The 14,048-nt window shown below is 43.6% G+C and overlaps 1 protein-coding gene across 12 annotated transcripts in view; it reads right to left on the bottom strand.

Moving 5' to 3' along the window:
• The window catches only part of PTGR2 (prostaglandin reductase 2), a 101,973-nt gene that overhangs the window by 20,990 nt on the left and 66,935 nt on the right, over positions 1–14,048 (bottom strand). For 3 of the 12 annotated variants that reach the window (XM_063644323.1, XM_063644320.1, XM_063644324.1), the window contains 3 exons: positions 13,386–13,613; positions 6,617–6,700; positions 4,459–4,577 (listed from right to left, as the gene is read on the bottom strand). In XM_063644323.1, coding sequence (XP_063500393.1) covers positions 4,459–4,577; positions 6,617–6,653 — 156 coding nt within the window. In that variant the 5' untranslated portion in view covers positions 6,654–6,700; positions 13,386–13,613. Of the gene's footprint in view, positions 1–1,958; positions 2,154–4,458; positions 4,578–6,616; positions 6,701–12,002; positions 13,056–13,385; positions 13,614–14,048 lie in introns of those variants that run through there. The other 9 variants (XR_010122065.1, XM_055288853.2, XM_055288856.2 and 6 more) reach the window with 9 other exon arrangements.

The following is a 14,048-nucleotide window of genomic DNA, read 5'->3' on the forward strand; positions in this document are numbered from 1 at the left end:
AAGAGATATATTGGACTTTATCAAAATTAAAAACTTTTGTGCTTCAATGGATACTATCAAGAGAATAAAAAGACAACCTATAGCATAGAAGAAAATATTTACAGATCATATATCCAGCAAGAAGCTTATATCGAGAATATATAAACAACTCTTACAACTCAGTAATAAAAAGACAGATAATCCAACTTTTAAAATGCACAAGAGATCTGAATAGACATGTCTCCAAAAAAAGACATGCAAATGACCAATAAGCACATAAAAACATGCTCAACAATATTAGCCATTAAGGAAATACAAAAGAAAACCACAATGAGATATCACTTTACACCAACTAGAATGGCTATAACCAAAAAGACAGATAATAACAAGTGCTAGTGAGGATGTGGAAAACTGGAACCTTCATACACTGATGGTGGGATTGGAAAATGGTAAAGCCACTTTGGAAAAGAGTTTGGTAGTTCCTCAAAAGGTTAAACATATACTTACTGTATGACCTAGTGATTTTACTCTTATGTATATACCCAAGAAAAACAAAAACACAGTCCACATAAAAACGTATACACAAATGTTCATAGCAGAAGTATTGCTAATAGCCAAGTTGTATAAACAACCCACATGTCCATCATCTGATAAGCAGGTAAGATACTGTATCCATACAGTGTAACATTATTCAGCAATAAAAAGAAGTATAAACTACAACATGATGAGCCTTGTAAACATATACTAAATGAAAGAAGCCAGACACAAAAGGTCACATATTATGCCAGGCACAGTAGCTCCCACCTATAATCCCAGCTACTCAAGAGGCTGAGGCAGGAGGATCCCCGGAATTCAAGACCAGCTTGGGCTGTCTCATAGCAAGAGGTGACCTTGGGTGGGGAAAAGCCTTCCTAGATATGAGTCGGCCAGGTGTGATGGCTCACACCTGTAATCCTAGCACTTTGAGACGCTGATGTGCGTGGATCACCTGAAGTCAGGAGCTTGAGACCAGCCTGGCCAACATGGTGAAACCCTGTATCTACTAAAAATACAAAAATTAGCTGGGTGTGATGGTGCACGCCTGTTAATCCCAGCTACTCGGGAGGTTGAGGCATGAGAATCTCTTGAATCCAGGAGGTGGAGGTTGCAGTGAGCTGAGATTGAGCCCCTGCACTCCAGCCTGGGGGATAGAGTGAAACTGTCTGCCAAAAAAAAAGAGCCTGAAAGTACGAGAGTATAAATGACAAAAGAAAAAACAGACCTCATCTCTAAATAAATAAATAAATAAGAGTTTATTCTTTGCAATGATTCATAAATAAACAATTTTAAAATTTTTTTAAAAAAAATTTTAATTAGCCGGGAATGGTGGCACACACCTATGGTCTCAGCTACTCAGGAGCTCTCGGCTGAGGCGAGAGGATTGCTTGAGCCCAGAAGGTCAAGGCAGCCGTGAGCTATGATTGCCCCACTGCATTCCAGCCGGGCGACAGTGCAAGACTCTGTCTCTTAAAAACAACAAAAAAGAATAACATATTGTATGTTTTTATTTACATGAAATGGCCAGAATAGGCAAATCTATAGGAACAAAAAGTAGATTAGTGGTTGTACACAGCAGAGGGTGGGGTGAGGAGGGGAAATGGGGAATGATTGCTAATTATACCATAGGTTCAGGGTTTCTTCTGGGGATGATGAAAATGTTGTAAAACTGATTGTAATGACAGTTGCAGAATTCCGTGAATATACTAAAAACAATTTAATCGTACTCTGAGTAAATTGTATAGTGTGTGAATATAATACAACTGTTAAATTTTTTAAGTATATAGAGACAGACGTAGTGGCTCACACCTGAAATCCCAGCACTTTGGAGGCCAAGATAAGAGTATAGATTGAGTCCAGGAGTTCAAGACCAACCTGGGCAATATGGCAAGACCCCATCTCTACAAAAAACAAAAAAATTAGCCAGGCATGGTGGTACATACCTGTGATCCCTGCTAGCTGGGAGGCTGAGATGGGAGGACTGCTTGAGCCCAGGAGGTCGAGGCTGCAGTGAGCTGTATTCACACCACTGCACTCAGTCTCAGCAATACAGATCTCATTTCAAAAAAGTTAAAAATTAATAAAATGAAGTACACAGTCCTTCACTCAGCTTGCCCCAGTAGTGACGTCTTAAATAGCTGCAGTATAATATCAAAAGCAGGACATTAACATTGGTACATTGCTGTTACCTAGACAGCAGATCAATAAGCGATCCTTTGTATGGGCACTCTTTCACTTCCTACTTTATACACTTCTGTTTCAACTATTTAGAATGTTAATAAAAATAGGCCAGGCACGGTGGCTCACACCTGTAATCCCAGCACTCTGGGAGGCTGAGGCGGGCGGATCACGAGGTCAGGAGATTGAGACCATCCTGGCTAACACGGTGAAAAGCCATCTCTACTAAAAATACAAAAAATTAGCCGGGCATGGTGGCGGGCGCCTGTAGTCCCAGCTGCTCGGGAGGCTGAGGCAGGAGAATGCTGTGAACCGGGGAAGCAGAGCTTGCAGTGAGCCGAGATCACGCCACTGCGCTCCAGCCTGGGCAACAGAGCAAGACTCTGTCTCAAAAACAAACAAACAAACAACAACAACAAAAAGTTAATAAAAATAATAAAGTTGCTCATTTTTAAAAAATGTCTTCAATAATGAAAGAGATAATCAGCCTCTAAATAACAAAAAAAAAGAACAGCTTGACACCAGGCTGGCCAATCTGGCGAGACCCCGTCTCTACTAAAAATACAAAAAATTAGCTGGGTGTGGTGGTGTATGCCTGCAATCCCAGCTACTCGGAAAGCTGAGGCAGGAGAATTACTTGAACCCAGGAGGCAGAGGTTGCAGTGAGCCAAGATAGTGCCACTGCACTCCAGCCTAGGCAACAGAGTGAGACTCCGTCCCAAAAAAAAAGCCACTAAGTTTACAGTACTATGTTAAAACAGCAACAGGAAACTCATACAATGAAACAGTTAAACAAAACAGACACATAGGGCCAATTTCCCTGCTGCAGCAATCTGATTCCAAGCACTGAGACTCTTTTTTTTTGAGACAGGGTCTCACTCCATCACCCGAATGGAAGTGCAGTGACGCAATCATGGCTCAATGCAGCCTCAACCTCCCAGGCTCAAGCGATCTGCCCACATCAGCCTCTCAAGTAGCTAGGACTACAGGCACACACCACCACACCTGTCTAAATTTTTAATTTTTTGTTGAGACTGGGTCTCACTCTCTTGTCCAGGCTGGTCTTGAACTCCTGGGCTCAAGCAATCCTGCCTTGGCCTCCCAAAATGCTAGGATTACAGGCAAGAGCCACCACGCCCAGCCGAGACTCTTAATAGCAGGGGGTAAATTGACATAAAGAGTTGTGCTTGTCATGGCCATAGGAAAAAGTTAGAAGAAGAGATTGTATGACCTGTGGGAGAAGTAAAGCAAGACGCCAGCTCATAGAGCCAAAGTCCCTGTCCTAATGGCTTCTTATCTGCAGTCTTCAGCAATATATACGTTTTCACTAAATCTTCTTTGTCTAGAAGTAGCATAAGTGAGTCTGTTCCTTTCAAAAACAGATCAACTACAGGGCTAAGCACAGTGGCTCATGCCTGTAATCCCAGCACTTCAAGGAGGCCAAAGTCAGAGGATTGCCTGAGCCCAGCAAAATCGAGACCAGCCTGGGCAACATAGCGAGACCTCATCTCTTAAAAAAAAGAAAAAGAGGCCGGGCGCGGTGGCTCATGCCTGTAATCCCAGCACTTTGGGAGGCCGAGGCAGGTGGATCACAAGGTCAGGAGATCGAGACCATCCTGGTTAACACGGTGAAATCCCATCTCTACTAAAAATACAAAAAATTAGCCAGGCGAGGTGGCAGGCGCCTGTAGTCCCAGCTACTCAGGAGGCTGACGCAGGAGAATGGTGTGAACCCCAGGGGGCAGAGCCTGCAGTAAGCAGTGAGCAGTGAGCAGCCTGCAGTGAGATCGTGCCACTGCACTCCAGCCTGGATGACAGCGAGACTCCGTCTCAAAAAAAAAAGAAAAAGAAAAAGAAAAGAAAAGGAGTAGGTCAACTAGAAATAAATAAAGATCTCATACACAGCCTCTCTTATAAAGTGGATCTGAAAGAATTTGCAATCTTATTTTACTATCTTCAAGCTTTATCTACTGAATTTGCAATCCTGTTTTACTATCTTCAAGCTTTATTTACTACTGGGAAGTAATCTGAACATTTGAAAGCACCTGAATCACATACATGTACTACTATTATCTGTTCCCTCTACATTCCTTAATTACACTAGTGAATAAAAACGAAGGCAATCTATAATTAAAAGGTATCAATATATAACTGCTCAAATATTCACCAATCTATAAGGGACTGCACAATAAGATTCAGATACAACAACATGAAAAATAATAAAATAAAGTTTTTTTCACCAAGTTACAACATCATGATTCTTACCATGTAAGGATCCACAGAAAGATAAAGAGTTTTAACTTGTACTTGTCCTTCATTAATATCATCTGGTAAATAAACTTCTTCCATTCGGAAATTCTCTGCCACTGGATTACCATTTTTTCCTAAAATATTAAGCAAAAATATAAAGTAAAAAAAAGCCACTTTACTATATACTATTATTATTATTATTATTATTATTATTATTATTTGAGACAGAGTCTTGCTCTATCGCCCAGGCTGGAGTGCAGTGGCGCGATCTCGGCGTACTGCAACCTGTGCCTCCTGGGTTCAAGTGATTCTCCTGACTCAGCCTACCAAGTAGCTGGGATTATAGGCACGCACCACCGTGCCCGGCTACTTTTTAATATTTTTAGTAGAGATGGGGTTTCACCATGCTGGCCAGGCTGGTCTCGAATTCCTGACCTCATGATCTGCCCACCTTGGCCTCCCAAATTGGTGGGATATACTTATTATTCTTTAAAGGGTCACTCTAGGATTCAGAGCAGTTCCTTTTAAAACAGGTACAAGGGGCCAGGCACGGTGGCTCATGCCTGTAACCCCAGCACTTTGGGAGGCTGAAACAGGTGGATCACGAGGTCAGGAGTTTGAGACCAGCCTGGCCAACATGGTGAAACCTTGATTCTACCAAAAATACAAAAATTAGCCAGGCGTGGTGGTGGCGCACGCCTGTAGTCCCAGCTATTTGGGAGGCTGAGGCAGAAGAATCGCTTGAACCCAGGAGGTGGAAGTTGCACTGAGCCGAGATTGTGCCACTGCACTCCAGCCTGGATGACAGAGCGAGACTCCATCTCAAAAAAAAAAAAAAAAAAAAAAACAGGCACAAGTAAATCTATATTGTTTTGTAATTCTTCTGTAACTATAGAAATGACTCAGTATGTATTTCCTTTTTTTTTTTAGAGACAAGGTCATACTCTGTCACCCAGGATGGAGTGCGGCTAAACTTTCCTTCCTCATTTTAAGAAGCAAATAGAAACTTAAATGAATACAAAAGTACTAATAATAAAGTCTGAAAAATTGGAAAATTAAAAAATTTGAGGCATGAGAAAAATTTATAAGGAAAGGTCATCATTATAGAAACTTAAACGAATATAAAAGTAATAATAATAAAGTCTGAAAAAATAGGAACTAGGAAATTAGAAAAATTTGAGGTATGAGAAAAATTCGTAAGAAGGAAAGGTTACCACTAGAAGGTACTCATATTCAGATATGTTCATTTATTTTTTTATTTTTTATTTTTTTTGAGACAGAGTCTCGCTCTGTCGCCCATGCTGGAGTGCAGTGGCGCAATCTCGGCTCACTGCAAGCTCCGCCTCCCGGGTTCACGCCATTCTCCTGCCTCAGCCTCTCCGAGTAGCTGGGACTACAGGCGCCCGCCACCACGCCCGGTTAATTTTTTTGTATTTTTAGTAGAGACAGGGTTTCACCGTGGTCTCGATCTCCTGACCTCGTGATCCGCCCGCCTCGGCCTCCCAAAGTGCTGGGATTACAAGCGTGAGCCACCGCGCCCGGCGAGCGCGGCGAGGCCCTGACGACGACGACGCCGCCGCCGGGCAGATATGTTTAATGCAAATTTACTCTTCATAGAATTATTAAATTTATAAGGTGGAAATAGTACATAAAGATCTTAATCTAACTGCTCATTTTACCAAAATTGAGTTCAAAAAAGTTAAGTGACTTCCTCAAGTGGGCAGCAGTGACCCAAATCTCTCAGGTTCTTTCCATACCTGTTTTTATGATGCAGTTTACATGTCAGCACTGATATGTTAGTACATTTCACATAAAAAATAAAAGTAAATTTTAAGGACCAATAATAACATACTCTAAAGAAACAAAAGCCACATATATTTGTAATGTAAGCTTTCAGATGTTATGATTACAAAATACCTTATTTCATCAACAAATGCCTGGATAAATTATCACTTGAAAAACTAGTTTTTTAAACAAGACTGTTTAAAAATGGTCTTGATAAGCTAACACTTGAAAATTATTACATCGTTTAAAGAGTTTCTTCTAGTATCTTTACTAGTGTCAATATCTTACTACCTTAATTTACCACATGAACATCACGTTAGTTTTTATTCCTCCATTTGCATTAATACTTATCAAAGATCACAGTTGTTCATTCATCACAAATACATACCAGGTCGAGAATTCAATACCACTCTTTGAACAATCATTGCTCTGGTTGGGCAGTGGTTTCACAAGATTTCTGTATAAAATACTCCTATAAATAGAAAAATTTTTAAATCACAAGATTTGAAGTATTCAACAATTTAAAAATAAAAAAGAAGTCCATTTGTGTTTCCCAATGCAGAGGGAGAAAAATCACATTTACGATCCAAAAAAATAAACTCTCCTGTCAGAGTCTGCCTCCTAAAGCAAATATATGAAGAAAGACTAAATCTAGTTAGAATTTTTAACTAATAGGAACAAGTTCATTGAAGATTAAGTGGGACAAAATGTTTGTTTATTTATTTATTTACTTTGAAGACGGAATCTCGCTCTGTTGCCCAGTCTGGAGTACAGTGGTGTGATCTCTGCTGACTGCAAGCTCTGCCTCCTAGGTTCACGCCATTCTCCTGCCTCAGCCTCCCGAGTAGATGGGACTACAGGCACCCGTCACCACACCCAGCTAATTTTTTTGTAGTTTTAGTAGAGACGGGGTTTCACCGTGTTAGCCAGGATGGTCTCGATCTCCTGACCTTGTGATCTGCCCACCTCGGGCTCCCAGTGTTGGGATTACAGGTGTGAGCCACTGCAACCGGCCCAAGTGGGGCAAAATGTTTTTGGTCTCAGATAATTCAAGCTCATTCATCTTCAAGCACACCCTCATGATTAAGCCTCCTATGGCTCGATTAAAAGAAAACAACACAAGGCTGGTCCAAAGGTAGTGAGTTATCTCAACTGATTGTTCACAGTCAGTTACAGGCCAAACCCCTTGTTCTACTCTTTCCCCCTTCTCAATACTGCACTTGTTTTTAAATAAACACTAGAAAAAAACATAAAACAAACAACATGATCTATTCCTCCAGAGATAGCAGTTAATCTAGTGGCAAAATAAAAACACTAACTGCGGCTGGGCGCGGTGGCTCACGCCTGTAATCCCAACACTTTGGGAGGCCGAGGCGGGTGGATCACAAGGTCAAGAGTTCGAGACCATCCTGCCTAACATGGTGAAACCCCGTCTCTACTAAAATACAAAAAAATAAGCCGGGCGTGGTAGCGCGCGCCTGTAGTCCCAGCTACTGCAGAGGCTGACGCAGGAGAATGGCGTGGACCCAGGAAGCAGAGCTTGTGGTGAGCCGAGATCGCGCCACTGCACTCCAGCCTGGGCGACAGAGCAAGATTCTGTCTCAAAAAAAAAAAAAAACACCAAAAAAAACCCAAAAAACACTAACTGCTTAATTGACATGTAATCAAATTTTTTTTTTTTGGAGTGGGGGACAGAATCTTGCTCTGGGTGAGTCAGTGAAGGAGTGGTGAGGGAATGTGAAAGCCTAGGACATTACTGTAGGCTACTCAGACTTTATTATATACACTTAGACTACACTAAATTTTTTTTTTTTTTTTTTTGAAACAGAGTCTTGCTCTGTCGCCCAGGCTGGAGTGCAATGGCGCAATCTCAGCTCACTGCAACCTCCGCCTCCCAGATTCAAGCGATTCTCCTGCCTCAGCCTCCCAAGTAGCTGGGATTACAGGTGCGTGCCACCATGCCCGCCTCATTTTTGTATTTTTAGTAGAGACGGGGTTTCACCATGTTGGTCAGGCTGGTCTCGAACTCCTGACCTCATGATCCACCCGCCTCGACCTCCCAAAGTGCTGGGATTACAGGCATGAGGCACTGCGCCCGGCCCCACTAAATTTCTTAAAAAATAAAGTAATACTCCGGGTGTGGTGGCTCATGCCTGTAATCCCAGCACTTTGGGAGGCTGAGGCAGGTGGATCATTTAAGGTCAGGAGTTCACAACCAGTCTGGCCAACGTGGTGAAACCCTGTCTCTACTAAACATACAAAAATCAGCCGGGCATGGTGGTGCATGCCTGTAATCCCAGCTACTCAGAAGCTGGGCAGGAGAATCGCTTGAACTCAGGAGGCAGAGGTTGTGGTGAGCCGAGATCACGCCACTGTACTCCAGTCTAGGTGACAGGGTGAGACCCTGTCTCAATAAATAAATAAATAAATAAATAAATAAAAATAAAGTACTTGCACTATAATGGTCTCATGACTCTGACATCACCTGGCAAGAGGAATTTTTCAATTCCATTATAATGTTATGAGAGGCTCATCGTCTGTCATTGTCTGAACTATCATTATGTGGCAAATGATTGTATAATCTCACTGGTTGTGACAGAACAGCTAGTTGCCCTCAGTGACTATCCTCTCCTTCTGGACACTATGTTGCCTAGCTAAAAGACTACATTTTCCAACTTCCCCTTGAAGCAAAACCCAGCCATCACAGATTTAAACATAAACACTATGCCATTATTACACCTAACAGAAGTAATAGTACTGGTAATTCCTTCTCATCATCTAATGCCTAGTGCATATTCAAATTTCCTGATGTTTCAGGATGTTCAAAGATGTCTTTTTACAGTTGGTTTCAAAGATGTTTCAAAGATGTCTTTTTACAGTTGGTTCATTAAAATCAGAATTCAAGGTCCACGTACTACAGTTTGAGTCTCCCTTCCCTGTTTAGTTCATGCCCTTGATTTGTTTCTTCATTACTTTGCCTGTAGAATGTTCTTTGATTGCTTCCTCATGGTGTCATTTACCATTACAAGGTAAATGACTAGCTTTTAAAGAAAGAAGGAAATGTTTCTTCTATCTCCTCCCCTTATCCATGACTGCTAGTTACATCCAGAGGCTTGATTACTTCAGGTTCAATTTTTCAGGCAAGAATCTTTAAGGGTGGTGCCACATCCATTCATCACACCAAGAGGTCCATAATGTCATGTAAGGCTACATATGTTTTAAAAAGGAAACTTTCACCAGGCGCGGTGGCTCACGCTTGTAATCCCAGCACTTTGGGAGGCCGAGGCGGGCGGATCACGAGGTCAGGAGATCGAGACCACGGTGAAACCCCGTCTCTACTAAAAATACAAAAAATTAGCCGGGAGTGGTGGCGGGTGCCTGTAGTCCCAGCTACTCGGAGAGGCTGAGGCAGGAGAATGGCGTGAACCCGGAAGGCGGGGCTTGCAGTGAGCCGAGATTGTGCCACTGCACTCCAGCCTGGGCGACAGAGCGAGACTCTGTCTCAAAAAAAAAAAAAGGAAACTTTCTACAGAATCACCATATGTGTCAATTATATAAGGATTAAAAAGCCAAAGTTTTCCAAATTAAGTGGGTCTAAAAGTCCTTAAGTAGTAATAGAACCATAATGGCTAAATTTTCAAAGCAGTCTTTCCAAATATCATATTTGCCCTGTTCTCTTACTGTCAATAGTATGCTTTATTTCTTTAACATATTAATATGTATATTATAGATTTGCCCAAACACTGCTAATCAGCATGAAAAATATACTATTAAAGTTCTCTCATTCTGTATTAAATTAGAAACTTTTCAAGTGTCAAATACTATAATTAATATAGGATAATTGTATGATATCCCTCAATAGTACCAAAAAAACACACATTTCAAATATAGATAACTTGGCTGGGCACGGTGGCTCACACCTGTAATCCTAGCACTTTGGGAGGCTGAGGCAGGTGGATCACTTGAGGTCAGGAGTTTGAGACCAGCCTGGCCAACATGGTGAAACTCTGCCCTACTAAAAATACAAAAATTAACCGGGCGTGGTGGCGGGTGCCTGTAATCCCAGCTACTCTGTAGGCTGAGGCAGGAGAATCACTTGAACCTGGGAGGTGGAGGTTGCAGTGAGCCGAAACTGATCCACTGCACTCAAGCCTAGGGGACAAGAGCGAAACTTTGTCTCAAAACAATAAATAAATAATAAAAATAAATAAAATATAGATAACTGGATTTAGTCATAAAATTAACAGCTAAAATAAGACACATCAAGTTCCAAGATCTGAAAGAAGGGTAGATTGTTAAATTCATCCCAAGTAGGGGAAAAAAACTCAGCAAATCCTATTTGCCTGGGATACTACTCCTACTTGGTGCTAATATTCCAAAATAATAACATGAATTTGCTCCAATGTGATGATAAAGAGTGTGTTGAGTGTTTACCTTGCAGCCTGGTAAAAGGGAAAGGTCATTTAAGTAGGAAGAACAGAGTACTTCTCCTGCTTCTAACCAGGTGGGAACTTGGAAAAAGTCCCTTTTCTCAACCTGTTTCCTTAATATTCCTAAACGCTAGGAACTGAGCAAAGACTCATTCACTAGCCTGTTTAAACCACCTCCCCACCCCCACCCCCACCCCCAAAAAACTGTGAGGTTGGTAATATCATCCTCTCAATTTTATAGATGAGAAAAGGGGCCGGGTGTGGTGGCTCAGGCCTGTAATCCCAGCACTTTGGGAAGCTGAGGTGGGCAGATCACCTGAGGTCAGGAGTTTGAGACCAGCTCGAACAAAATGGCGAAACCCCATCTCTACTAAAAATACAAAAATTAGCCCGGCGTGGTGGCGGGCGCCTGTAATCCCAGCTACTCTGGAGGCTGAGGCTGGAGAATCGCTTTAAACCGGGAGGTGGAGGTTGCAGTGAGCCGAGATCACGCCATTGCACTCCAGCCTGGGCGAGAAGGGCAAAACTCCGTCTCAAAAAAAAAGAAAAAAAAGGGACAGAAAGATAGAATAGGGCCGGGCGCGGTGGCTCACGCTTGTAATCCCAGCACTTTGGGAGGCCGAGGCGGGCGGATCACGAGGTCAGGAGATCGAGACCACGGTGAAACCCCGTCTCTACTAAAAATACAAAAAAATTAGCCGGGCGTGGTGGCGGGCGCCTGTAGTCCCAGCTACTCAGAGAGGCTGAGGCAGGAGAATGGCGTGAACCCGGGAGGCGGAGCTTGCAGTGAGCAGAGATTGCGCCACTGCACTCCAGCCCAGGCAACAGAGCGAGACTCCGTCTCAAAAAAAAAAAAAAAAAAAAAAAGATAGAATAATTCGCCCAGGGTCGCACAACTTGTAATAACGCTAGAACCCATACTCCAACGCGGCACCTACTATTTCCATCACATGAGCTTCCTAATACCTTTTAATACCCTTATTTCATGCGATTATTCTGCCACTAGCAATCCTGTTGATCATGCCTTGTTATAAAATGTGTCTTCCTGGGCCCAGAGCCGTGGCTCACACCTGTAATTCCAGCACTTTGGGAGGCTGAGGTGGGAGGATCACTTGAGGCCAGGAATTCGAGACCAGTCTGGCCAACATGGCAAAACCCTGCTCTACTAAAAATACAAAAATTAGGCGTGGTGGTGGGCGCCTATAGTCCCAGCTACACGGGAGGCTGAGGCTGGAGAACTGCCTGAGCCCAGGAGGTTGTGGTTGCAGTGAGCCTAGATCCAGCCAGGACACTCCAGCCTGGGCAACAGAGCGAGACTTTGTCTCAAAAAACAAACCAACCAACCATGTGTCTTTCTGGATCTCTCTGCCAGTCTTCTCCTCCCCTTCCGGTTTTCTAGTCTCCTCCTTCCCCTCCCGAAGTCTTGCATGTGGAGATTCCTATCTTGCTCTTCCCTTTCTCGGGGACCTCCCTGAGCCCTGTGGCTCCTCCTACCAACCACTTTAAATGGAAATAATAATAATTTGCGTCTCTAGCCCAGAATTTCAAACTAACTGCCCAGCTTGTAAGCGCTAAGAGGATAAGGACTCGTCTGCTTTGTTCAATGTGAGTCCAGGCCGGGCGCGGTGGCTCACGCCTGCAATCCCAGCACTCTGAGAGGCCAAGGCAGGCAGATCACGAGGTCAGGAGATCAAGACCATCCTAGCTAACACAGTGAAATCTCTTCTCTACCAAAAATACAAAAAATTATCCGGGCGTAGTAGTAATCTCAGCTACTCGGGAGGCTGAGGCAGGAGAATCGCTTGAACCCGAGAGGCGGAGGCTGCAGTGAGCCGAGATCGCGCCACTGCACTCCAACCTGGGCGACAGACAGAGCGAGACTCCGTTACACACACAAAAAAATGTGAGTCCAATCCCCTAAGCCCGGCACATGGTAGGTGCTCAACAAATCTGTGTTAAATGAAAGTTCCAGAGGCACCTCAAACACAATTACGTCAAAACCTCAGGCTGCTTTCCCCCAATAATTAAAAAAAAAAACAACCCAAAACCTGCTTCTGCTTCTCGAGCATTCCCTATCTCAGTGTTCCGGGCAATAACGCCAGTGTCCCCGGTAGCTCCGGGAGGACGCCTGGAAGTCACCCTGGTTGAGAGTCTTTTCCCTCACCGCTGGGGCCCGAAGCAGCTTCTGGAGCCTCAGTCGCGGCAGCCGCTCGCGCGTCACTGACCGTCGTGGAGCCCGGGTGAACGAAATCTCGCGTGATTTGCCGGAAAGAGGCTGTACTGCACGACCCCAGCTCGCCCCCAGGCCTCGGCCCTCTGACCGCAGTACGCAGGCGCGCGACTAGGCCCGGCTCCGCGCCCCCTCCCCTCCCAGGGGCGGGGTTCGGAAGCTTAGGGACGATTCCTGGGCGCCCCACGTTTCCGGGAGAAGCAAGGGAAATGCGGAACGTCAGGGGAGAGTTACTAGTCTGGGCAAAGTGCATTAATAACTTAACCGAGATTGGTTCCTTGTGGCCGCCCCTACTGCCTTGACCCAAAGAGCAAATCTTGCAACCTTGACCAGTGAGTTCACGTTTAGCAGTCTGTGAAGAAGTTTTATTAGTTTTGTGGATTTCTCCCTGAACCTCGATTGGGAAATTATAGTGAGACAGGGACCGTCAAGCCTACTCCTTGTTTTATAGATGGGGAAACTGAGTCTCGGAGAGCTGATGTGATTGGACCACCTACCTTTCAGCTGCTTAGGGGCAGTGCTGGGATAAAACTCCTCTCTCTGGACCCTAATCCAGGGCCCCTTTGCGCCTCTTTTATTTCACGAAGAATACCAAATTCCGCCAAGATTACCAGTGTGGGCTGATTTCTCAATTTCATTCATTGTTAGTCGTCTCCTTTTGTGCTGGACTGGGTTGAGAAAAGTGTATACCTAGGACAGCTTCGGATCCCCAGGGACTTCAAACCCTAAGAAAGATCATCTGAATTAGGCAGGTATAAGAATTGCTTGTATTCATGTGGAAGCTAATAGCTCAGCACAAGTCATGCATGGAGTAGCTGAAAGATGACTAGGTTGGTGAGCAAGGGAATAGTGATCACACAGGTTGGAGTTCCTGGTAGCTTTATGTCTGAATATTTTTGCTTCTTTGGGAAAGCTTCAGGAAGGACTAGGAGAATTACACTACTTTGCAAACATTTTCAGACAGGAGCTAATCTCTTTTATCTGTCATGGACAGGTAGACAGACCTTCAATGCCTTTTGTAATGACTTAAACCAAATGATGAAAAATAAAATGCTCAAACAGACAAAAAGTAGTAGTATAAAATAAAGGTAATCTAGAACTTGATTTAAAAGAAACACTCTTTCAAAATAGAAAAGAAGCCCTGCAATATTAAATTAGTT

This window comes from Symphalangus syndactylus, chromosome 8 (genome assembly GCF_028878055.3).
Source record: "Symphalangus syndactylus isolate Jambi chromosome 8, NHGRI_mSymSyn1-v2.1_pri, whole genome shotgun sequence".
Classification (NCBI taxonomy): Eukaryota; Metazoa; Chordata; class Mammalia; order Primates; family Hylobatidae; genus Symphalangus; species Symphalangus syndactylus.